Source organism: Ovis canadensis, chromosome 1 (assembly GCF_042477335.2).
Source record: "Ovis canadensis isolate MfBH-ARS-UI-01 breed Bighorn chromosome 1, ARS-UI_OviCan_v2, whole genome shotgun sequence".
Classification (NCBI taxonomy): Eukaryota; Metazoa; Chordata; class Mammalia; order Artiodactyla; family Bovidae; genus Ovis; species Ovis canadensis.
The window spans coordinates 115,834,154-115,861,356 of record NC_091245.1 but is presented as its reverse complement, the minus strand read 5'-3'; the positions used below and the strand labels follow the sequence as shown (position 1 = coordinate 115,861,356).

General features: G+C 37.6%; 1 protein-coding gene across 1 annotated transcript in view; it reads left to right on the top strand.

The window, feature by feature from the left end:
• RGS5 (regulator of G protein signaling 5) overlaps positions 1 to 26,823 on the top strand; it is a 56,933-nt gene extending 30,110 nt beyond the window's left edge. The window contains exons 2-5 of the mRNA XM_069577631.1: positions 1,261 to 1,371; positions 7,830 to 7,891; positions 17,365 to 17,531; positions 21,856 to 26,823. Coding sequence (XP_069433732.1) covers positions 1,261 to 1,371; positions 7,830 to 7,891; positions 17,365 to 17,531; positions 21,856 to 22,017 — 502 coding nt within the window. The 3' untranslated portion in view covers positions 22,018 to 26,823. The remainder of the gene's footprint in view (positions 1 to 1,260; positions 1,372 to 7,829; positions 7,892 to 17,364; positions 17,532 to 21,855) is intronic.
• The last annotated feature ends 380 nt before the right edge of the window (positions 26,824 to 27,203 follow it).

Genomic DNA, 27,203 nt, shown 5'->3' with positions numbered 1-27,203 from the left:
CAGACACATAAGTCAGTAACCACAATGCAATATAATAATTGTTCAGTCGCTAAGTCATGCGTATCTCTTTGCAATCTTGTGTACTGTAGCCTGCCATTCTCCTCTTGTCCATAGGATTTTCCCAGACAAGAATACTAAAGTGGCTTGCCATTTCCTTCTCCAGAGGATCTTCCCAGACAGGGATCAAGTCTGCATTTCCTATACCAGCAGGCAGATTCTTCACCAGTGAGCCACCAGGAAGTCCTGCAATATGATAAACCATATCTTAAAAGCAAGAGTGAAGTGCTAAGGTGGCAGTGAAAGGCTTTTTGGGTCTCTCAATGTACAATGGCTTGTCATATGGATTAATTTTTAAGGTCTGCTTGGCGTTTTATGAATTCAGACTTCTGAGAAAATAGGAAGTTAGTTTTGAAACTGGGCATAAAAATAGTTGTATCCTAGGATGGAGACCTGCCCAGACTTCTGATCACATATATGCACTAAAATATTGAAGACAGAAAGGAGTAGTATAATGCTGTTATAGTCAGTCCATTGATAGTTAATACTCATCTACTGAAGCTTACTGCATAGAGGATACTGCTGCAAGAACCACTGTGGAACAATGGGCAAAGGGGTGCAAAAAAATCAAATACATATAAAAGAACATTTTATAGAGAATTAATCATAAAGCAGAATAATTTAACTTTATAGCTGGAAGTGATTAAAGGAAACATCTAGGTTAACTGTCATTTTACAGATGAGGGAACTGAGGTCTGGCAATTAAAAAAAAAAAAAAAAAAACGATTACCTTTTTCCAAATGTTACATGTCTAATTAGTGGCGGAGCTAGAACCAGAGCCCTCAGAAGACTGGTAGGCAATACAGTTAGTTGCACTTGTGAATTTAAAATCAGACAGCTTGGGGTCAGGTCCATTTCTATCACATACTGGCTGGGTTATCTTAAGTTATTCGAATTCTCTGTCATTAGTTTCTTCATCTGTAAAGTGGGACTACTATAGTATCTGCTATATATAATGTGAAAAAATACATATGAAAAAATTGAGATTACAATGAGATAACATGTATTATCCAGGGATGTATTAAGAGCTTGATAAGTACTATTAGAACTTATGTATCCCAATTTCTATTTTAGTATTCTTTCCACCACCACAGTGAAATGGTTTTTTCTTTATTTTTGTTTCTCTGACATGGAAAGAAATCTCTTTTGTAGATCTCTATGCTCATGCAGTGTCCTTTTCTCCTCATATATCTCTTTTTTCAGGGCCAAGGAGATTAAGATCAAGTTGGGAATTCTCCTCCAGAAGCCGGAATCTGCCATTGACCTTGTCATTCCATACAATGAGAAGCCGGAGAAGCCAGCCAAGACCCAGAAGTGAGTCATGATTATGGATTCCACTCTCTACCTCTGGAGAATGGCTATTCTTCAAGTGGAGAGAACCATCCCTGTGTAGAACTACTCCCTTCCGTAACTCACCAAGGGACATAAGAGACCTCAGAGAGTTCGTTTGTATTGATAAACAGGAATTTTTTTTTACACTCTCCTGTATATGGAGCATAATATTGCTTACTGGCAGGATGCTTAAACAAAAAAGATAAGACCCCATCCTGGGACATCGTTGGAGAGATGGGCCTTATCTTATAAAATGACACCAGTCACCTCATCAGTTACTTCTGACACAAAAGTATGGTTAAAAATACCTGTTCACTTGCTGTCCTTGGGTGAGGTGAGCATTCTTGATCCAATTAATTATGATGACCAGATGCTCACCTGCTCTGGAAATATCCAAGACTGCTTCCTCAGCAAGGAGATATAAGTGGGAACAGTTCCCTCAAGAAGAGGCTGGCATCAAGACAGACAATTAAGTCTAATAGTTTCTTCTCCAACTCATTGTCCCTTCAAGGTCCCACAGAGGAAATAAAGACTGTTCCTTGGTGCAGGAATGAATACTTTGACCAGATGCTTCTATTTAAAGCACATCAAACAGCTCTTCCCTAGTCCATAAATTAATATTTCTATAGGACTTCTGCAGTCCTCCCGAACCACCCCCACATATTTAGGCATGGAGGGAAACTATAATTCCAAAGATTCAAGATGTTATGGCAGTGAACCTAATCCACAATTTCATTGACATTACTGTAACGTAATATCACTACTCACAGTATTCACGATGTTTACTGTTGGTCCATGAACTACACAGCCAATGACTGGCTAGACAAATACACTCCATCTTTTCTTTAAAACAATGATACCCCTAAAATCAAGAAAGGAAAGTGAGAAGAACTAAATGTATTCAAGACCCTTCACTCTACTACCTAAAAGCTTTGCAGAGATCACAGAAGTGTGGTAAAAATAGAGGAATGCCTTTGAACCTCCATTTCTTTTAAAATTTAGCATTTGTATAAATTGGCCAATCTTTTCTCCAAATGACCTTTACACTAATGTAGTTGGATTGGTTGAGAGCTAGAGAGATGGGTTATTCCTTTTAAATTTTTTTTTCATCAATCTAAGTGGATATTTCCACTCTCCTCCTTTTATTACTTCAAAGTGATCCCAAACCGGAAGTGAGGCATAATTGAATTTTCTGCATTTAGAAAAAGGGAAGTTAATTTAATGTGGAGAGCAGGAACCAGGCACTGGGAGAGAATAAGAACCATATTTCATTATAGCAGAAGATCAAAAAAGTCTGTTTCAAAATAAACAATGTGGAGGTTATTGATCTGTTGGAATTAACTTTTAAAAAATAAATATAGTGCTACATTTTCTGCTTTGATTCTCGGCTTTAATATCCTACATAGATACTTGAATTATTTGGCTGAACAGGGATTCAGGGAGAAGCAGTTTTGGAAGAAAACCTGAGGCTGATGTTTACTGGATTATTTTCTTCTCTTGTCTTCCAGCCCCCTTTTTCTTCCAGAAGTTTGAATTGTTTCGGAAAAATCCTTATCCCTAGAGAATATTTGTGTGTCTTTTACTGCATTTTTAACAGTGACCACTACAAAGCTTTCTCATCTTCTGCCAAACTCCTAAACCCCTTTCTACCTTATATTTGGCACATTTCCATGCCTTTTAACTAGCAGGAGAAAACTGTGTTCTGCATGAGCTCAACTGATCTCTGTTCTCCTCACTTTCAAGATTCTCTGTATTTTTTTCTTTTTACCCACGTTCTTCTCAAGGAGAAGAAAATAAATCTCAGAGGAGAAAATAGACTTTCTCCGGATGGAAGGTATTTTTAACTCCTCTCATCTTTTATAAAAAGCAGTCCCTTAAAAAAAAAAAGGCATTTTCTCTTTTTTAAATATAATTTCATTCCCCTCATTAGAAAAATAAAAAATTGAACCATTGGAAAAATAGAAAAAAAGTTGCCTATATCCCTCCTGCCCAAGGCCAGCTTCTGTTACCATTTTAGTACTCTTGACTGCTTTTTTCCCCCTCTGGACTGTTTTCCACTAGAACAAACAAGTCCCATGCTCCACTCTGAAAAACGTGCACCCTGCCACCCCCAGCCACAAGCACTTCACCTCTTCTATTGCTATCCCTTCCTTTTGCCTTCATTGGATAACTCTAGGAATGGAAAAGCACTGCTTTCCATTTCTTCTTTAACTCCCTTTATCAGGTCTAAACCTTACTACTTCACTGAAACTGTTATCATTAAGGGCTAACTCCTGACTTGTGGGCTGGATATGACTCTGCTCACCCGTTGGCCATCTTAAATCTCTCCTCCTTAACTTCTAACTTTAAATTCTCCCCCTGCCCTCTCTCTCTCTAAGGGGTCCCACTTTTGCCCTCCCTCTATATGTGAGCATTCCCTAAGACTCCACTATATGTCTTCGTAATAAACAATAAACATGTCATGAAACCATGAAAATATAGTTTACGATAACTGTTATCATGGCTCATGAAATAATCAACTGCAAAATGCTTAGGAGATGATGTAGATATTTTTATAGTTTATTTCATATTCTATATGTTCCTTTTCTCTCTGTCAATGTCACTAATTTTTACTTACTTTTTTGTTATTGTTTTACCACTTTATAACTCTAGAATGACCTGTACATGTAAAAGTCCCTAGACTGTGCATAGGGAAGAACAATTAGAAAGGGTTGTCCTACACATGCTCCATCCAGCCTGGTAAACTGTAAAGCGAGCTTTGTTGTGAGGATTAAAGATGGATGCACAATGTCTGACCTGTGAATAGACATCAAAAAGTGGCAGGTGTGTTTATTTGTATCCCCATCCACAGTGCTCAGGTCACTGCTGGTCCTGGGGTGAAACCTCAATAAATGTCTATGAACTTGAGGCTGGACGTGAGCAGACATATTGCAGGAAAGAAGGAAGAGCTGAACAAGCACTTTAATGCCAATAAATAACCTGGACTTCATTTTTCTTGTCAAGAGCGAGAACATTATCAAGCAAGTTTAAATATGTGCCAGAGACTATGTAGATTTTGTTTTAATGAAGAAAATAAAACAGAAAACCATCAGTGCTTAGAGAGAATAGAATATTTTCCCATGGTTCTGGTTAAGAAAGTGCCAGAGTTGCTTATAGCTATAGTCACGGTTCATAGGGCTAAAATACTTGTAGTCTAAGTTTTTGGGTAATTTGTAGCTTTCATAAATTAGACTAAACTTGGGCAAACTGAACCATTATTAATTTACACATTAATCTGACATGCATATTGCAAGGTAGATTAATGCTTCAGGGAAAGCACCATCAGACAAGTAGAATGGAAAAATCTCTCTGTGACTAACAAGCTATGGCATCTAGGCAGGAGTATGCTCATCTAGGCAGTGAGTAACATTGCCTTGTAGGAGATTCAAAAAGTAAACATGATAAGAGTTCAGTAGAGAGAGAGCTCTTCCAGTTGAGATCATCATTTCCTGGACCAAGTGGCATTTACACTGGCTATTATAAAGCAGTTAAGCATCTCTATAAATGTTTATCTTGCCTTTCCTTTGGACTGGTTTCCTCCTCTCCTCCACATCCACAGACAGAAACTCCATGTCCACTCTCTGTGGTCAGCAATGACCTTGTAAACCAGGATACTTACTGGTCATTTAGATCTGCACCTATCTTGTTTCAAAGAAGTCAGATTTAATGGAAAATTCTCAGAATCAGGACAGGATGAACCTGTGGCACCTCCTAGGCTGGTAATCAGAGTACTAGGCTTCATGCTGTGGGGGATGTGTTCTGCTTGACTGTGTCCTTGAATCAATTTGGACTGATATTACCCCCAAGCAAGTTCTGCACACATCGTTTTCAGGAATTTAATCTTGGCTGTGATGTGCTGCTGATAGTGACCATTAGTCTCATTCTAGCAAACCATTTGAGACAAATTGGATGTGGTAACATGCCTGAGTTTGGTGCGCCTGCTCTTGCCATTTCTTCTCCACACTAGCCTGAGGAGATGGAGGACAGGAAGGTGGCTTCATTTTACAACGGTATTTATAAAATCAGAAGGCAATTCAGTATTCAGTCTTCCCTTTGCTCTGTTTCTATTATTCAATTATTTAACGTCTTCTTGTTTCTGTCAGCAATCAATAAAGACTTGGTGGGTGTCATATGCATAATACTAAACCGACTGTAGTGAAAAAATTAAGATGGATAAGGCTATATGTGAAAAAAAATGTAGGTACAAAATAGCATATGCAAAGGAGAAATTCTCAGTATGAGGTAATATAGAAGAGTCCAGAGGAGTTATTGACCTGTAGAAAATAGCTCCTTTTCTGGTTAGAAATAAAATGAGGCAGAAAAATATAGGGGCATGCTTGTAATTCCTTCCTCATGTCATTTCTCGTCTCTCCTCCCTGATTTCCTTTAACCGAAAGAAAAAGGGAGGGAGAAGGTAGTTTCTTGTTAAAAATAAATTTCCAAGGAATTCTTGTTGAGTTTTTGATTCATTACATCTGTGTTTCTAGTCAGGCAAATGAAACCACTAAAGATTACTTAATCAAGTTTGTTACTCCCATTTTTGGCTTATTTACGACAGACTGGTTCCAAATAGTAAAAGGAGTATGTCAAGGCTGTATATTGTCACACTGCTTATTTAACTTATATGCAGAGTACACCATGAGAAACACTGGGCTGGAAGAAGCACAAGCTGGAATCAAGATTGCTGGGAGAAATATCAATAACCTCAGATATGCAGATGACACCACCCTTATGGCAGAAAGTGAAGAGGAACTAAAACGCCTCATGATGAAAGTGAAAGTGGAGAGTGAAAAAGTTGACTTAAAGCTCAACATTCAGAAAATGAAGATCATGGCATCTGGTCCCATCACTTCATGGGAAATGGATGAGGAAACAGTGGAAACAGTGTCAGACTTTTTTGGGGGGCTCCAAAATCACTGCAGATGATGATTTCAGCCAGGAAATTAAAAGACGCTTACTCCTTGGAAGGAAATTTATGACCAACCTAGATAGCATATTCAAAAGCAGAGATATTACTTTGCCAACAAAGGTCTATCTAGTCAAGGCTATGATTTTTCCAGTGGTCATGTATGGATGTGAGAGTTGGACTGTGAAGAAAGCTGAGCGCCAAAGAATTGATGCTTTTCAACTGTGGTGTTGGAGAAGACTCTTGAGAGTCCCTTGAATTGCAAGGAGGTCCAACTCAATGGACATGAGTTCGGGTGGACTCTGGGAGTTGGTGATGGACAGGGAAGCCTGGTGTGCTGCGGTTCATGGAGTCGCAAAGAGTCAGACACGACTGAATGACTGAACTGAACTGATTCACAGTCTCACCACTTTTCTTCCCAGAAACAGTAAATTAAAAAAAAAAAAAAGAAAATAAACATTATTGTGTTCTGTTTGGGCAGGAAAATGCACCTGGGTTTTAAGAAAAATTTTACCCATGATATGCAGCATATGGGACCTTAGTAGGGATCGAATCACATCCCCTGGCTAGGGATCAAACTGCATTCCCTGCACTGGAAGCCCAGAGTCTTAACCACTGGACCACCAGAGAAGTACCCCCCACATTTTTTTTTAATTCCAGATTTTTTTCAACGTAGACCTGCTATGGTACTATTCCCACCAGGAGGCAGCTTCACACCGTGCATCTTCCATCAGCCCCAGTGAAATGGCAATTGGCTGTCAGTGTGAAAGAAATGCTCTTTGAGTGACCTCAGGCTAAGGCTGAGCCTCATGGGTCCCTGGTTATACATACGCAGTACAAACTTCTTCCTAAATGCATGCTTAATTTGTACCGATGATTTGTTTGTATTATTTGAGATTCGGTTTTATCTATTTTTTATTGGATTCTAAAATCTTGGTTGTCAGCATATAATCTCCCACTGGGAGTTCTGTAGCTTTAATAAGCAGATTTCCTTGTAAGCCAGGGAGAAAAGGCATGTGTGAAATGAATAAATCCTGCAATGATCAGAAAAAAGTGCTCTCTGTGGATTAAATTGGTGTTTAAAGTTTAGCCCTGATGAAGCAGGGAGCATGAGTTCAAGACCCACAGTAGGAAAACTGGATTTTATTCAGTTACATTTGGAAAGAAAAGACCACAATTGGAGACACTGTCATGGGATACCCAAGAATATCAAGACACAGCTTCATGACAAATACACTCTGATTTTGAAAAGTGACAACCCTCACCAAATTGTTCAACAAAGATGAAAATGTGCAAGATAGATATAGGAAATCAAACCCAGCTCATCAAACTCACTTGATCAGAATAAAACAACTGTAACTCTCTTTTTCTGAGAATGTCATCAACTATAATATTTCAAAGAAAAGCAGGTCCAAGTCATTGTTGGCGTATGTGGTTAACTTTCTCCTAATGCAACTTTTTCTGTCTCCTTTTTCTTTCCTAATGCTTAATTTAGACCCTCGCTGGACGAGGCCCTGCAGTGGCGTGATTCCCTGGATAAGCTCCTGCAGAACAATTGTAAGTTTGGGGAAAAAAGAACTACCATAAATTTGAATTATTTTTTTAAAGGTCAGGGGAAAGAGCCCCAAAATAAGGCAGCTTTAGGTTGCCAGTGCCTTCTTCTCAAATTTTTATATTTCTTCAACTTTGGAAGGATGTCAAGGGAGTATGATTATCTAGCTCACTTTGGGACAGTGTAAAAATGAGTTGTCTGGCGGGCTGCTGAGTACAAGTTGTATTCCCATCTATCCTGCTTACTTGAATGGGCAGAGCTAGTAGTTTGACCTCTGTTTGTCTTAAAATTTTCATTAGTTAAGTAGAGACACTGCATCTTCCAGCTTGGCCTCATAATGGCTTGATATGGATTGGGTGTATCAGTGTACATATCACTAAACTCTGAGGCATGGGTTGGGTGGTATTTCAAATTGCTATTAATTGCTTTTGTAACCAGCCACAGGTTGTTAACTTCTCGAACCTTAATTTCCTCTTCTGGCAGCATGCCTTTTATATCTTCATTCAAGACATGACAAAAGTGAAGGCAAGAACTCCTCTCCAAGCTAATACCAATATACCTGAGCACTATTTGCCTTTTCCCAATCCAAAATCCCTACTGACTCCAAAGGTCTGAAGTATCAAGCTTAAATTTCTAGTTCTTAAAATTCTCCATAGTAACTATTATTGCTTGTCTGCAGGCAAACTGAACTGTTCTCCCCTCCATTTCTATGTGTCATCCCTTTGACTAGAATATTTTGTATTCATAAAATCTCTATCAGTTGAAATTCTCCTCTCCCACTAGAGCCAATCTAAATACTAAATGCCTAGTTTTCCTTGACCATCCAGAATGACTGATGCTCCCTCTGAGTTTCCAGAGCAGTTTGTTTGCACATTTTTCAGCCACTTGTTATTCACTGCATCATGCTCTGATCACAGCATCTTCCTCCTATAACAGATTATAAACTCATTGACAGCCAGGAGTTAGTCTTTTTCATCTGGATAATTTCACAAGAGGAAGTACATGGTAATGCAAAAATGTTGAATCGTTCTCCCTAAAAATAGTACTTATGTAAATTATCTAACTCACATTTTTCCATTTTCACTATAAAAACTTTGTTCCATGCTTTGCGAAAATAAGGATTTAAAAAATCTTTCCCACAGGACCATCAAGATTCATAGACATAGAATAGGTGGCAAAGAATGTATGATGAAATGTGTACAAACAACATTTTTTGTCTTGTTTTTGGTGAGGTCATCTTCTGTTTACCTGTGATAGAATCAATATCTAATATCTGGAGGCAGAACACCAAAGTCATTAATTTGAAACTTTCTCAATATTATCAACTTTTGATTTTCTTTTAAAAAAAGTTTATTGAAGTATAGTTGATTTATAATGTTGTGTTACTGCTGTACTACAAAGTGATTCAGTTACTTGATTTTCTTTTTATTTCTTATGCTAAACAGAATACTCAGCCCTGATGCATATAGTGTTCAACAAATGTTTATTGAATAACTGGGTTAATAAATGACTTCATTATCCTTCTTGGACACAGAAATTTCATAAAGTCAACTAGGAGAAAAATATTTATGTTTATCATAAATATTTATGTGTTACCTGTGGTTTTAGGGCCAATACCTGACAAATGAATTATGCATACCCTGAGTACAGGTATATTGCTACTATCAATAAACAAAATTAGAAGAACTGGTGTCATGTTTTTAAAGCTATTAAGGAGAAAGATATAAATTTATATGCCCATTCACAATCCTTTTCAATCACACTAATCCTTAGGGCTACATGTTTTTAAGTTTCAGGCTTTTAGGAGATAGAGAACTATTAGAATGAATTAAGCCAGAGGCACTTAGTGTTAACACCTAGCATTTTGGGACTGAAGTTTTTCAGCTTGCATAGTTGATTTCCATGGTGTGAGCTTGAGATCCAATATTCTTGCAGTAATATTTTTTGCTTCTTAAAGGAGAAATATGTATATGCATATATATATATGTGTGCAAATATATATGTAATATTCACATTTTATTTAATTAGATATAATATTTTAAAATTATATGTACTATATATGTGTCTTGAGTATATATGTGTGTGTATAATCTTAAGTTCCACATCATTATCTTAAGTAATTAATACTTTTAAGATTTGGACAATTTCCCCAAGTAATAATTAGGAAAACATTTGATAACTGTTCCAGGCGAAAGTCTTTCCTTGAAAGGGTATTTATCCATTCAAACCAGCACAAATAATAAAAAGAGTTTCTGGTATGGATACAGAGATCTCACAGAAATGGAAAAGAGCCTGAGCCTACAGGAGCTGGTGCCCCGGGCGGCAGGACAGCCTCCCCCTCCCCGCCTCCATTTCTCTCTCCCGTGTTTCTGTCTCCATCTTCCTTTCTGTCTTTCCATTTTCCCGTCGATCTCTGCCTCTATGACACTATCTCTCTTGCCCCTTTGTCTCTGCTTCTCTCTATTTCTAAAGAAGGACCAGTGAAATGATAGGCGTGCCCAAGTAATTCTACCCCAACACCATCAACCTAAAAGGAACAATTTTTGACATATTTCCCCACACACTAACTTTCATGCATTGTGAATAACTAAGCCAAATTTTGGCAACTCAGTTCTTATGAGATATTCTTTGAATCTGCAAAAACTAATGGTCTATAACCAGAACTATTATGGTTCTGATATTAGCTATGATTGGTTCAGAATAGGTAATAAAGAAAGATACATTTGAAAAACATGCACTAGAAACATTATGATTCCTTCTTGCATGTTTGTTTGATAAACTAAGTCATTTAACCTCAGAGAGTGTCACGTTTGTTGACTTATGAGGAACATTTGACATTCACTTGTGCAAATACAGGATATTGATTCTCATCATTGATACAGTCCCTCAAGCCTTGCTTAAAACCATGTTTTACTAAAATTTTTTTGAGTGAAAATGAAATCAATTGGTACCAAACCTTTAAAAAAATAAGACCGTTAAGCTGCTACTCAATCTTTTCCATAAGATTATTTCTTTTTTCTTTAAGAAAATATTCTTTATTGATATATAATTGATTTACAATACTGTGTTGTATACAGAATAATTATTTATTTTTTTACCGATTATATTAAGCCTATTAAAACCTAATAGGTCATACCTAATAACGTATTCAAAATCTTTTTTAATTGCCCAGTATATTTGACTCTGTTCTGAAAAAACACCAATTTCTTATGTTTTCGTCTTCAGTTTTATATACAGAACCATCTGTTTTCTTTTTGAAGGTCCATGGGGCACATAACTGATACACTGCTTTTTAAATACAAAAATAGATTGCATGTGGGAGTTTAAAATGAGACAGTGACATTAAACTCTTCCATGTGACTATTTTTAAGAGCAGAGGAAGAATGAAACATAACCCAGTAGCCACACAATTTTTTTTTTCCACTGAGCATTTTCATTTTTTAAAATTTATTTTAATTGGAGGTTAATTAGTTTACAATATTGTATTGGTTTTGCCATACATCATCATGAATCCACCACAGGTATACATGTGTTCCCCATCCTGAACCCTCCTCCCCCTCCCTCCCTGTACCATCCCTCTGGGTTGTCCCAGTGCACCAGTTTTTATGTGAAACTCTTTGCCCCAGGAATTCCAAAAGGTCAGAACATTTTCTTGAAACATCTTTGAACTTTGGACTCTTGCATGGGGAATGGAATAGCCTGGATCTGGGCTCCTCTTTTTGTTTCCGTCTTTGCATTCTCCTCTACTTCTCTTCTTTGATTTCCAATTTTCTCCCTTCTTTTGCCTGGCTGTTCTTTATCATCATCTTACTCACTGGCAGTCACAACTTTCTTTAAAGCAATAGTTATAAAAAAGCAATAGCTTACATTTATTATTCATCATGTGCCAGTCACTGTTCTATACATTTTGCATATACTAGGTTACCTAATGATTTCAATAATTTTAGCACTTAGATATGCAAACAATTTGTATTTTTCAGAAAAAGCAACTGAGACAGAGAGAGTTTAGGTAACTTTCCCATGAAATAAAACACTGCAGTAATAGCAAAATTAGCAAATTTATTTTTCCTTAATGTTTGTGCTCTTCAGTTTTGAGACATAGAAGGAAATTTTTATCTCAGTGAGTCTTATGTTATTCAATTTGAACCTTTATTAAATATTAGATACACAGATTTACACTAAGAGGTGGGACGCTTTTGAAAGAGGGGCAAAGATAAATGAAACTCCAACCTTGAACTCAGATAATCAACAGCATCCTGGGAGAAAGAGTTATAGTAGCAAATAATCCCATTGCGGGGGCGGGGTGGGGGGAGTGATCACTTCTCTTATGTGAATCCAGGAAATGGATTCAATACACTGGAAAGTTATTTTCTGAGCTCATTCCTTGTCTAGGATGTTTTGGTAATGTGGTAAATGTTATTGCTGTAGCATCCTGGAATGTATCCTCAGGTCATAAATAACAATGTTTTGGAGGACTAGAGTTTTAGCTCTACCTTTTTCAAAGATGTGGAAAGGGTGATTCAGAATGCCTGAATCACTATGTTATGGGGACATAAGGCTAATGAGAGCTAATTTGCCCTACACTTGTGCTGTGAAGTTATTGCTTCCTCTGCAGTCTTAGACCTGATAGTATGGGAGCTCATAAGACTTCATTCCCATCATTATTTCCCAGCAGCTAGAAAGTGCCTGGGAATTTTTTCATTTCAGCAGAGAGTAACTTGCTGCTGCTGCTGCTGCTAAGTCACTTCAGTTGTGTCCAACTCTGTGCAACCCCATAGATGGCAGCCCACCAGGCTCTGCCGTCCCTGGGATTCTCCAGGCAAGAACACTGGAGTGGGTTGCCATTGCCTTCTCCAATGCAGGAAAGTGAAAAGTGAAAGTGAAGTCACTGAGTCATGCCCAACTCTCAGCGACCCCATGGACTGCAGCCTACCAGGCTCCTCCATCCATGGGATTTTCCAGGCAAGAGTACTGGAGTGGGGTGCCATTGCCTTCTCTGAGAGACTAACTGACACCTTTTGTTTAAGAAACAATAAAAACTTGAAGGATGACAGAGAGAGAACTCAGTCTTTATTTTTTCTTTCAGCATGTACTATTGATTCCTGTGTCACTAAATGATAACATATCAGTTCAGTTCATTCAGTTCAGTCGCTCAGTTGTGTGCGACTCTTTGCCACCCCATAGACTGCAGCACAATAGGCTTCCCCATTCATCACTAACTCAAACTCATGTCCATCGAGTTGGTGATGCCATCCAACCATCTCCTCCTCTGTTGTCCCCTCCTCTTCCTGCCTTCAATCTTTCCCAGCATCAGGGTCTTTTCCAATGAGTTAGTTCTTTGCATCAGGTGGGCAAAGTATTGGAGTTTCAGCTTCAGCATCAGCTTTTCCAGTGAATAGGACTGATTTCCTTTAGGATGGACTGGCTGGATATCTTTGCAGTCCAAGGGACTTTCAAGCATCTTCTCCAACACCACAGTTCAAAACCATCAATTCTTCAGCACTCAGCTTTCTTTATAGTCCAACTGCCACATCCATACACAACTACCGGAAAAACCATAGCTTTGACTAGACAGACCTTTGCTGGCAAAGTAATGTTGCTGCTTTTTAACACGGTGTCTATGTTGGTCATAACTTTTCTTCCAAGGAGCAAGCGTCTTTTAATTTCATGGCTGCAGTCACCATCTGCAGTGATTTTGGAGCCCCCAAAATAAAGTCTGTCACTATTTCCATTGTTTCCCCATCTATTTGCCATGAAGTGATGTGACCGGATGCCATGATCTAGTTTTCTGAATGTTGAGGGTTTTTTTTTTTTCTTTTCCTTTTTATTTTAATTGGAGGTTAATTACTTTACAATATTATATTGGTTTTGCCATACATCAACATGAATCTGCCACAGGCATACAAGAGTTCCCCATCCTGAACCCCAAAAGAAAAACACCAATACAGTATACTAACGCATCTATATGGAATTTAGAAAGATGGTAACAATAACTCTGTATGCAAGACAGCAAAAGAGACACAGATGTATAGAACAGGCTTTTGAATGTTGAGTTTTAAGCCCACTTTTTCACTCTCCTCTCACTTTCATCGAGAAGCTCTTTAGTTCTTCACTTTCTGCCATAGTGTTGGTGTCATCTGCATATCTGAGGTTATTGATATTTCTCCTGGCAATCTTGATTCCAGCTTGTGCTTCATCCAGCCCAACATTTCTCATGATGTGCTCTGCATATAATTTAAATAAGCAAAATGACAATATACAGCCCTGACATACTCCTTTTCTGATTTGGAACCAGTCTGTTGTTCCATGTCCAGTTCTAACTGTTGCTTCTTGACCTGCATACAGATTTCTCAGGAGGCAGGTCAGGTGGTCTGATATTCCCATCGCTTTCAGAATTTTCCACTGTGTGTTGTGATCCATGCGGTAAAAGGCTTTAGTGTAGTCAATGAAGCAGAAGTAGATATATTTCTGAAACTCTTGCATTTTTGATGATCCAGTGGATGTTGGCAATTGGATCACTGGTTACTCTGCCTTTTCTAAATCTGATCATCTGGAAGTTCATGGTTCATGTACTGTTGAAGCCTGGCTTGGAGAATTTTGAGCATTACTTTGCTAGGATGTGAGATGAGTGCAATTGTGTGGTGGTTTGAACATTCTTTGGCACTGCCTTTCTTTGGGATTGGAATGAAAACTGACCTTTTCCAGTCCTGTGGCCACTGCTGAGTTTTCCAAATTTGCTGGTATATTGAGTGCAGCACTTTCACAGCATCATCTTTTAGGATTTGAAATAGCTCAACTGGAATCCAGCACCTCCACTAGCTTTGTTCACAGTGATGCTTCCTAAGGCCCACTTGACTTCACATTCCAGGATGTCTGTCTCTAGGTGAGTTATCACACCATCATGGTTATTTGGGTCATGAAGATCTGTTTTGTAGAGGTTTTCTGTGTATTCTTGCCACCTTTTCTCAATATCTTCTGATTCTGTTAGGCCCATACCTTTTCTGTCCTTTATTTTCCCATCTTTGCATGAAATGTTCCCTTGGTATCTCTAATTTTCTTGAGGATATCTCTCATCTTTCCCATTCTATTGTTTTCCTCTTTTCTTTGCATTGATCACTGAGAAAGGCTTTCTTATCTCTCCTTGCTATTCTTTGAAACTCTGCATTCAGATGGGTATATCTTTCCTTTTCTCTTTGCCTTTCCCATCTTGTCTTTTCTCAGCTATTTGTAAGGCCTCCTTGGACAACCATTTTGCCTTTTTGCATTTCTTTTTCTTAGAGATGATTTTGATGACTGCCTCCTGTACAATGTTATGAACCTTCGTCCATAGTTTTTCAGGCACTCTGTGTATCAGATCTGGTCTCTTGAATCTATTTGTCACTTCCACTGTATAATTATAAGGGATTTGATTTAGGTCATACCTGAAAGGCTTATGAAATCACATAGTGCTGGAAATATGGGCAGGAGTGAGGGAAAATACATGTGATCTTAGTCTGGTGAACATTATCAAGTGGTTTTAAAGCAATTCTTCTAGGTCGGTTATTAGAGAAAACTGTTCATGATACCTACCACCACTCCCCAATGTATTTTTAGGTGTTGCTCCATTAAAAAAATGTTTTTATATTAAGTACAGGGAGAAGGGATTAAAATGCAAAGTTTCTTGTTTGGATCCAAAATTGTCAGTTACCCTAATCCAAGTTAATTATAATTTAGCAATCCTGTTTCTTTAAAATTGAGTTTAATTGCTGGGAACTGTGAGGAATATAAAGACAAAATGTATAGAAGAAAAATTAAAAAATGACAATGCTATATTTCTGGCTTAATCATGATATTTTGTGCATATTGTTTGAAATCAATGTACTGGGCAATGACTAATGAATGAAAATTAGAATCTATAAAAAGAAGTAGGGAGAAATATTCAAGAAGAATGGAAATAGAAATTAGGTCAAAGGAAATGAATTCAGTACATGACTATGTTCTCCAAGTAAAATAATGAATTATAGAGGTGCCTTCTGATGAGGAACAAGTTAGAGGAAATGTAGACCTTGAGGTTCCAGTCAGTCCAGCCTTCAGCCTGGGAGGCAAACGCCAGGCCAGGCATGCCTGTAAATCTGATATAGTCTGTGGGGAACTAAAATTTTCTCTCCTTCCTTTAGAAGTCCACTTACCTTACATAATAAATGTGCATGGATTCTCTCAGTACATACAGATTTGTTAGAATTGGGGCTAAAAAAGTGTCTATCTATCTATCAATTATCTATCTATATCTCTCTATCTAGCTAGATATATATCTAACTGTCTATCTATACATCAGCTTTAAAAGGAGGAAAACATTGAAGATATAAAATGATTTTTCCTTTGTTCCTCTTCATTGCTTTCCTAATTCCTGACCTTGCCTTCAACTTATCTACCACTTTGGAGCTTAGAGCTGCAGAACAAGGTTAGAAGAAAGAAAAAGAAAACAAAACGATCAGACCCAGAAATCTCTAATATACATATTTGCATTATATATATATATATATATATATATATATATGTATGTATGTATGTATGTATGTATATATGGGCTTCCCTGGTGGCTCAGACAGTAAAGAATCTGCCCTCAATGCAGGAGACATGGATTTACAAACTGAAACATATTCTACATGAGCAACAGTACTCTGAAAACAGAACCACAACAGTCATACTTATATTTAATTTAATATGTGTTAAAGACTGATGTTTCACTGATGGGTGTAGTAACTGCTCTACATGTGGGCCCCCTTCGTCAGGCCCCTATAAATCCTCCTTCAGATCTCCTGTCTCACTTTCTCATATAGGCCTTCTTTAAATGTAAAATCAGGTTAGAACCCTTTTTGTTACTCTTGCTGTCTTTCATATTGCTGTCTTTCATTGTGTATACATTTTTTGTGATGTTTCATTTTCTTTTCTACCTTCCCAGAATCTTCACTGGGGCAGGTAGCATGTCTATTTTACTTACCATAATTCCTGGAACATAATATTTGCTCCAAAAATCAACTTTAGAAAGAAAAAAACTAAGTAGTTGATACATGAGAATAAACATTAATATTACTTACACTACCAAATCAAGTTTTAAGTGTATTTTTTTTCTTTTTGGTAACTGATAAGTATCCAGAATGGCATTAGTGCTCATAGTGTCCCTCAATGCTATGTACGGTTAAACCTTTATCACCCAAATGTAGACTGTCTGTATTTGAATCCCAGCTCTGCCACTTTCCAGCTGGTTAACTAATAGAAAGTTACTTGATCTCTCTGACCTCATTTGTAAAATAGGATATAGCAGCCTCTGCCTCTTAGGTTTGTAATGATTAACAAATGAGTTAACAAATGAGTCAGGTTATCACACAAATAACAGAAATGTGTTATAAATAAACCTAGGCTACAACATGGGATATAGTGATAGACAGATGATAGACAGATAGAATACATTTCCTCAAATAACCTTTTTCCTTGCCAGATGGACTTGCCAGCTTCAAAAGTTTCCTGAAATCTGAATTCAGTGAGGAGAATCTTGAGTTCTGGATGGCCTGTGAAGATTACAAGAAGATCAAGTCCCCTGTCAAGATGGCTGAGATGGCAAAGAAAATTTATGAAGAATTCATCCAAGCAGAGGCTCCTAAAGAGGTTGGTCCTGATTGGAAGGTGGGTGAGAGTGGTCCATGGGGGTCAGCTCAACTACTTCCCAGGAAGGATTTCCATCTGCAATACAGTTTGCAGCTAAAGGTTATTCCTATTTGAAAGTGGGGCACCTTTCTTAAACACTTACTGAATGCAATGGGAAAGCAATACAGTCAAGCAGATGTGAACTTGAAGTCTGTTTAGATAACTTTCTAAGCAGTATGGGTCTCTCTTCAGTAGCATGTAATCACAAATGAGGATAATACAGGTTGTATGATCTTGGGTGAAGTACTCAGTCTCTCTGAATTTAGTTTCTTTCTTTGGGAAAATGAGGATAATGACTATTTTGCAGGATTGGTGTGAGGATGAAATTAAACAGTGGATGTGAGAATACATATCTCAGCATTTGAACAAATTAATGTCTGATGAATGTTTCTATCACTTCACCTTTTCCCCTTCCCCCTTTCCTCCTTCCTTTTTTTTTTTTTTTTGGTGAAAATTCTCTCTTTTCCAACCCACTCTCTGCCACCCGCTGGTCTCCCCTAAGGCTTTTTCATTTACTCTCTGATCTGGACAAGGTTTCTACTCATGAAAACCAAATGATCCCATGGTAACCATGCTACAGATGTTGGAGGACAATATAATATTAATTAACTGTTAAAGATGTGTGTTGATTTCAAAGACACTTTAGGGCAGTTTATCTGCCCTTTCCTATTTGTGAAACTGAATTGAAAAGATTTTTTGTAGAATTCAGGATGGCCTAAGCAAGACCCTTTATCATGTTTTGATCAGGTCACTGATTCCACATTGCACACTGAAATCCAATCTGGACATCAAACATTTCACCAAAATTTGAGGTCAGGTACAGAGGTGATCTGAGCAAACCCTCTAGGCAGACAGTAATTAACTTAAGATGATTTGAGAGAGGGAAACCCTAATATCTTTTTTCTCTCACAAGTGTACTAGACTCTTGAGGTTCTATCATTTGATATTCATTCTTTTGGTAATGCATTACTCATCACTGATCCTTTTTAAAGGGCAAATTTATCTGAATGGATTATTATAATCTAATAATCAAATTAGATTATATACTTAATGCCAACACATGAACCGCCTCCATGACATAGGAGGTGGAGGTGAGGAGCAAAGAGTATAGAGTACGACAGGTCAAGGTGGAAAAGTGAGAATCCTAGCATGCACCTGGGTTTAGTCTTGCTGTGGGAATTATTTTGGAATCCTCCCTAGATCCCCTCTTCTACTCACTCCTCAGTCTCCCACCCCATGCATATGTATTGGCTTTCCCCTACTTCTGATGCCATTGGAGCTGGCCTGTTCTGTCAGGATGGAATCTCTATTTGTGATGTTACCAAGGACATTAATGTACTGTTAGTATTAAATTTGACACAATTTCCTGACTGACTGATTTCCCATTTCCAACCTGTCTTCTTACCACCTTCATTCCTCTTCACAGAAGTCTAGGATTTGAACATATGCAAATAATGGAGACCCATCCAGGCTATTGCTAGCTTCTCTGAGCTCTAGGAAAACATTGTTCTCAAAGTTCCTTACTAGAACACTCGTGGGTATCATGAAAATATGAGAAATTAAGAATAGAGTTTCAAAATAAATAAAACCCTTGCTGAGTTACTAGAACACACAAATGATAGCCTTCATTATAAGGACCTTTGGGCTCTAATTAAAACAGCTTTGGCCTCCAGTCTCTTACTTGAGCATCAGAGGGATGTAAATCCCAGTCCTGTTACATAATAAACACTCTGTGAATGTTTGTGAGATGAATGGATGCAGGTATACCAACTCCAGACCTTTCTTGATGTATGACTTTGGGCAAGTTTCTAACTAAAGCTTTCTAATTCTCAATTCTCTTTAATTGTAATAATTTCATGTATGTGTGTGGTATGTGTGTATATACCTACAGGATGTTTAATAAATTGTAGCTATTGTTTTAAAAGTTAGCTTGCATTTTGACAAAAATTTATGATTTCACTTTTAAAAACATGTTTTTATTTATTTACTTATTTGTTATCATTTATTTTTGGTTGCTCTGGGTCTTCGTTGCTGTGTGTGGGCTTTCCCTAGTTGTGACAAGCAGGGGCTACTCTTCCTTGCAGTGTATTGTGATAGCTTCTCTTGTTGTAGAGCACTCGCTGTTGGTGCAGACTTCAGTAGTTGAAGCGCACAGGCCCAGTAGTTGCGCTTTGCAGGCTCTAGAGTACAGGCTCCATTGTTGTGGTGCGTGGTCTTAGCTGCTTTGCTGCATATAGAATCTTCCCATACCAGGGACTGAACCTGTGTCTCCTGCATTAGCAGGCGGATTCTTATCCACTGTACCACCAGGGAAGGCCTAGTATTTCATTTTGATGAATACCAGAATGACCTGTATAACAAGTTTACCCAGGCAAATAGTAATCTAAATTTTCTTTATCTGAATATTCACTTCAGTTTTTTAATATCAGGAACTGAAGGAGAGATACAGTGATAAAAAATTGGAAGTAAGATTTAAAAATGAGAAATTACCCTGTGTAGTTTGATAAACAGATAATTTATATACTAAAAATTGTCATGTCCATATCTTAATAAATTTTTTTTTCTTTGCTCAGTATTGTACAGATGAGTATATATCAAAATGATTCATTAGAGGAGCTCATGCACATAAAAATAGTAAGAAAAAATAGCTGTTATTTGCTATTTATGTGTTAGAGAGGTTAAAATATGTATCACTTCTTTAAAAAACATATCAATTCTTTAAAAAGTAGGATTAATAGCTTTATAATTGTTCAAAATTTTATAATTTTTAGTTTTAAAATTTTTCAACTGTTTTGAGTAAGTCTGGCTGCTCATCTAGTTCAGTATATATTTAAGAGAAGGAAGAAGCATTGCTTTAGTGTGGCAGGAAGAATAACAGACTGTTCCTCACTAGCTGTTTGTAGGCATGTAAATTGACCTCTTTGGATCTTGGAGTCTTCACCTATGAAGACAGACATCTGACTACCTCACCTTTGAGGCCGTTTCTAGCGCAGTCTGTGAAGTCTTCCACCATTCCTGCATAAAACACACAGGTTGCTCTCACCTGTGGGAAGCACGTCATAGCCTCAACTCACTTCGTCCTGGACCTTCAATCACAGTCACTCCTGTCTGTTCTGGCCTGGCTGTCCCCAGTCATGCCTTTGTCCCTGACTCTGACCTAAAGACACTCCATAATTATTTGAGCACAGATAGCTTTTCTCAGTATCAAGAAACTTTAGCAGCCCAGGAGAGACCCAAACACTTCCTAATGTTTCAGTTCAGAACCATTGGTTGATTTGGGTTTTGTTTCTTTCTTCTTTACGCTGAGGTACAAGAGTCATTGGAATAACAACGTGATAAACAATGATTTCTCTCAAATCATACTCAGGCAAGCCCAGGCAAGCTGTACATTGCACAAGCCCAGGGGACCATTCACATGGACCCTCACATGAATGATGTCCCTGGGAGTGACACAGTGTAGAATGGCCCTGCATTCAGGCCAAATAAGCCATGATGCCTCCCAACACTCCAGTCTCCTGGGTAAAAGCAACATTGCTGGGCTTTTGAATCTTCTATCTACCCCTTATGATTTTGGGCAAATCACTTTAACTCTTCTGCTCCTCAGTTGTAAAATGTGGATGTCAGTATTGCCTCTCAGAGTTGTAAGATTCAAGGAGTTCACAGCACAGTGCTGGTGAAGGTAAAGTTCTCAGCACTCAATAAATGTCAGTTGCTATTGTTATGCATGTTGTGTTAAAACCACTGTGTCTTTGTTTGTTTCAGGAAAAAAACAAGTTTCCTTATTCTTCTAGAGACACGCACAAAGTCTTGGATCCCTGATCAGAATTTCTCTCTCTTCATTCTCCCCATTAGGGGTGAAACCAAATGCTGTGGTAGGAAGACTATGGGATTAGGCATCAGGATACCTAGATTCAAATTCCGAGTTTCTGCCTTCAAATACATTCATTAGCTCTGTGATCTTGAAGTCCCTATCTATCTGCCTTTCGCTTAGGAAAGGAAAGACTCATTTTTTAGAGTTATTGAGAAGCTTATATGAGGTCTGCCTGAATCAGTTGTTTATTTCTAACACTGGGTGCCTAATACTGGTTAGATTGTAATCTGAGTCATGCATTTGTTGAAGCACCAGTTGCCTTACCCTACTGTATATAAAATAGAAGTGATAAGCTATTCTAATTTCCTATGCCTCGCTTCCCCTCATGTGTTATGTGAGAAGCACTTTTCTCCCTACCCCTCCTCAAATCCCACAACCTGGGCTGACTCAGTGATCCTGTTTTCTGGCTCACAGGTGAATATTGATCATTTCACGAAGGAAATCACAGTGAAGAATTTGGTGGAGCCTTCCCCAAGTAGCTTTGATGTGGCCCAGAAAAGAATCCATGCTCTGATGGAGAAGGATTCGCTGCCTCGCTTTGTGCGCTCTGAATTTTATCAGGAGTTCATCAAGTAGCAATGCAATCAGGCTGTGAGAATCATCCTGAGAGTTATTTCATCCATAATCACCCTGCACTTTGCAGCAACCCACATATCTTCCTGTAGCAGCTTGCTCAAAGATTCTGAGATGGAAAACCCCACGGAGGGTTGCTTACTCTTTTGCCCACATTGTTTTGGAAGATTATCTATTGCCCCAATGTCCTCCTTTTCCAGTGTCCCCTTCCTGCCCGCATTCCCAACTAAGCTCTATACTTGTAGGTTGTTGTGAAACTCAGTAAGAACAACAGAAAAACTCTACTTAGGGAAATATAAAGCAGAAATATGATATCATTGAATGTGACTCCACTTGGTAATGGATTGCCATCTAAATTTGGATGAAAAAAGAATATGGATGTGGAAAAGCCAATTTCAAGTGAGATTAATTGATCTCATTTGTTGTTTTAATTCTGATCCAGGGAGGCCACTCATTATTTTCTGAATTTGGTTAGTAAAATGTGGTAGGCATTTTATGAGGCAACCACTATTTGAGTTTTTAAGCAAATACATTGTTCAAAACATTGGTCTTCCTCTGAGACCGTCTTTGTGTTAACTAGAGATTATAAACAAGAGATACAGCCAAGAATGTATTGTGTTTATATAAAATCAATCTGAACACAATCCATGGGGCTTCTTATAATTCCCTCAGACCTTCCCACACATAAAGTTACCAAATTCTGTACTAAATCAGTAACCTGAGATTGACATGGATTACTTTATAAATGTATCTATGCCTCTAAAAGTAGGCCCAAGGTTTCCATTTTCAAATTAGTTAAAATTTGTGTGACTGCAAAATTCCAAAATTGCCAACTCCAATCATGTAAAACGAAAACATGCTGCTCATTGCCGTGGTCTTCCTTCTCAATATCAAGAGGGCTGTATACTACAATGGAGAAATCTTGTCAAACCTAAAAGGGGTAGTTGTCCTATGGTGCCATCAGTTTGTTAAGCACATAATGATTATCTTCAAAATAGCAAATTATCTTCAGAAAACTTAATTTGACTAAATGCAGAGACTTTCTGAGTGAGATAGAGTTTTACAGTACCCTGCATTTTGCAAAATGATCTGATCTTCTAGCAACTGCTCATTCCCCTCCTCATTTTGCTCACCATAGTAATGAATTGTATTATAGTCAAAACACACATTTATACCCCTAACAAGCCTTACACAAAGCCAATTTTTAGTACGTTCACACTTTGCATGCTATATTTGATTATGATAAGTCTTACTAGAATTTTTTATTATCTTTAGTAGATTTGATTAAGCAATACATAGTCTAGTAATAAAGAGACCAACTGTGTGTGAGGGTAACCAAGTGAGGATACTGAGTTAACTAAAAAAATGATTTTTAAGGGATTAGTAAACATCTTAAATGTTTAAGTAGGAGATTACATTGTTTAGTCTTCTATTTCCTCCTTTTGTTTCTTTCTTTCATTTACAAACTCCTAGTTTCACATGTCTGTAACCTATTAATTCAGTTATTCCCTAAGAATATTGAAAGTGAAGCAACAATATGACTGTATTCTTTGAGTAAACACTGACTACATTTGTTGGGTTTTTCTTATTTTTGTTATTTCAAAGACTAATGTGCCCTTTCTGAATACTTGCCATTTCAAACTCTGAAAATGGGTTGGAGTGACTGGGTCTAGTGCCAACAGTTGCTAGTCTGGTATGAGTTCATTCATATTTATCAATATTGCTCACTTCAAAGAAACTCCATTGTCAAGAGGTTGACAAGCCAGGTCAACATTGTGAGCATGAAAGATAAGTTCTCACTATGTCTATTTGTGTAGGAGTGACAAGCAACTCATAACAAGAATTCCCAGCACAACCTTTCTCAGCATCTGTCTATGCTGCCCCAAATGGGTATAAAATCACCAATCCTATACTTGCTCAAGCAGCTAGAAAATTTAAGAACCAAAGAATTTAGGTGAGTTGTTTTTTCTGAATGCTAAAACATTTTTAATAAAAATTTTGATGTCATTAAAATTTCAAATATTTTATTCATATTATTTGAAATAACCAAATGTTTACAAATACCCAAAGAATTGACTAGAGACTAGAAAGTTCACCAAGATGGTCGATGTTACAAAGACTCAAGCTTACCATATTCACAAATTGACTGCACATCCTATGTAAGTGGGTAGACTTGTCAGTGGAGGATAAAAAGGGTCTTTGCCTTTTCATAAGCTGAAAACACAGGAGGCAGAAAAAGCAGGATAAGCACCAGGAGGGCAGAGCTGTGACGGCTACAAGAGGCACAAATGCCTTGCAGTCAACTGGTGACATGGAATATATATGCAAACAGGATTTTAAACTTAAAGCAGTATGAACACACACATTAGACACTCTTCTAAGTAAAAAATTAAAAGGAGTATAAATATCACAGCCCCAAATGAAAAAGCAAACATATAAACATTGCCCTAGAAAGTTCTTTGACATATTTTGAGTGTTTTTAAACTCAGAAGAGAAAAACCTGAGCTACCAAAAATTTCCATGGTAAAACAAACAAAATAGCGTTCTTTTAAATTTTGGGAAGTTGGGAAAACTAGGGAGATCTTTTCAGGAAAAGAATGTGTAATGTCCGTTTATCACTCCCTTTCCCTCCTCCCCTTCCTCTGCAATCTCCCTTGAGTGAATTGCCCGGTGAAGTATGAAGCTCAGTGGAGGAGCCCTTGAGAAAATGTAACACAGTCCTGTGTAGATCTGGGATGTAGAGAGGTGGTCAATGGGAACAGGAGTACATGGTTCTCATCCTTGAGAGAAACCCAAGATTAGGGAGGCCAGGAAATCGCCATGCCCTGTCTCTCTGCTTGTGTTTGATATAGTTTGAGCTTGGCCTCAGATGAGTATCCAAATTTGACCAGAACAAAGAGGAAGACTATCTATTCTAGAGTAAGTTAGGAGGCTGTGTTCCATGTTTAGCTGCTAAAGCCATGCTTGTTCATATGAGCAACCACCAACACACACACACACACACACACACACACACCTTCTGAAATGTAAAACTGATGTGTTTCAGTAATTTTGCTTTCAAATCAGTAGAAGCAAATTTATAAACACATTTTGTGCCCCACTCCCAAAACCACCCATGTACTCATTCTCTACTGTACAAATTACGCTTTAAGCAGATTTCAGTTTTTAGTGCATAAAGAGAAAAATTTGTTAAAGAAATTGTTTTTATTTTTGCCTTCTACAGAGCCATCGATTTTGCTTGGTTGCTGTTCTCTGTATATACCCCCTTTCAATAGGGGGGAGTTATTATTATTTCACAAAGTATAATAAATCAATTGGTAAACTAATAAACATTCTTTGTCAGGGATTTTTCCAGCTATCTGTCCCATCACAAATTTGATAATTGGAGAATCATTTCAAAGGCTATTCATATTTCAGGGAAATGATTTTTACCCTTGAAATCATTCTTTCTAGTAGCCATTTTCTTTGTTTCCTGGTAATTTAGCAAGTTTGGTACAAATAGGGTCATGAGAAAAGAAAGAGGGGAAAGGAGGAGTGAGAAGTGGTGAAGAAGTAAGTGCCCAGACTTACCTACAAAGTGAGTCCATTCACTAGGAAACATTTAAGAGCAACTCCACTTGATTGAAAATCAAATAACTTTTTGGTGTCACCACCAAGATTTGCAGGAAGGCATTTCTTGACTAACAATAAAGCTAGATGTGAAACTCCATTTTAAAATCCTAGGGAGTCTTGATTAGATAAACGAAGAAACATGGGGGCCATCCTTTCCCCAGTGGGTTTGCATGTGCAAGAAAGCAGAGCATGGAGAACTGTTTCTAATATCTGAATGTCCAAACCCAAGGGTTAGACAACTCTCTATAGGTTCTGGACATGAGGTCTTATTATATCTTGGTTTATGGGTTTTCCAGTCTCTCCATCCTATTAGATAAGTGTATGCTTAATAGTTGCTTTGGACAAGGCTCCTTAGCAATTTAGCAACTACTCCTTGTGTTAAGCGTATCTTCACCCAAACAGGCCATGAGGCAGATCAGAGCAATAGATATTAAAAGAAAGGCTTCCCCCAACACCCTGTAACTGAAAAGATCAAGTCTGCCAACTAAGACATTAATAGCTTTGAATGGAAACTCATAGCAGAAAGTAAAGGGAAAAAGACAGATAACCAAACTTTGGAATATTATTCTCACCTCACAGTTTAACAATAATCTTATCTTCTAGTGGAGAAGCTACAAATTCAACTCAACATTTATATCTAGTTTGATAAGTCTCTTGTTTTCTCACCTGAGAAAATTTTCCTTTCTCTTTCACACCTATGTCTCCATTTCTCTTCTCCTCCAGCATGAGGATACATTTTAAATATTTGAGTGTAACCACATTTATCTAGTAATGAATACAACTAAAGCATTTAACTCCCTATCTAGAAACATATACAAACTAAGGCATAAACAAAACAATGGGAAATGTTGAAAATTTTTCCATGGAGAGAAGTAATCTGGATAGTTTTTGCCAAAAGTTCTTTTTATATCATATGTTATTAGAATTTGGGGGACTGAGTTTTTTTTTTTTAAGACTGTTACAACTTGCAACTCATCTTCAGGAGACCAGCCTGGAGAAAAGATTAGAAACGAAAGTTTGGAAAACCATTCATCAGCATGTATCCCATGTTTTTCATTTAGGAACAACTGTGTTTATCTTCAAATTTTGTATCCAATGTGTTGTGTATTCTGTAACTCATACTACTTGATAAAGCACCAAATATGTATCTGTAACCACAATCACATTTACTATATTAAATATGTATCTATATAACAATCTCTGATTCCTTCTTGACTCCTGAACATTCTTGATGCGAAACTCTCCCTTAAAATAGGCTTGTTTATTCACTATGCTCCTTACAACAACAGGTGGGAAGATCCCTCTCCTAATGAACATCAACTGTAGTACAGCTTGACATGTAGAACTCAGAAAGGGAGATAACAAAATGTTTGATAGTCATACACTGCTCATTACATTCCCCTGGATTCAGATGGCAACAACTTATTGATGTAAGTATTCTTTGTTAGCATTGACTCAGCTCTTTATATCATTTGGATCCTGAAATGGTAAGTATATTTATTCTTTTCTCTTCCTGAACTTGTGAAAGATCTGAAATCCATGAGCCACTGCAAACAGCTCAGTTCTATGACCTTAGA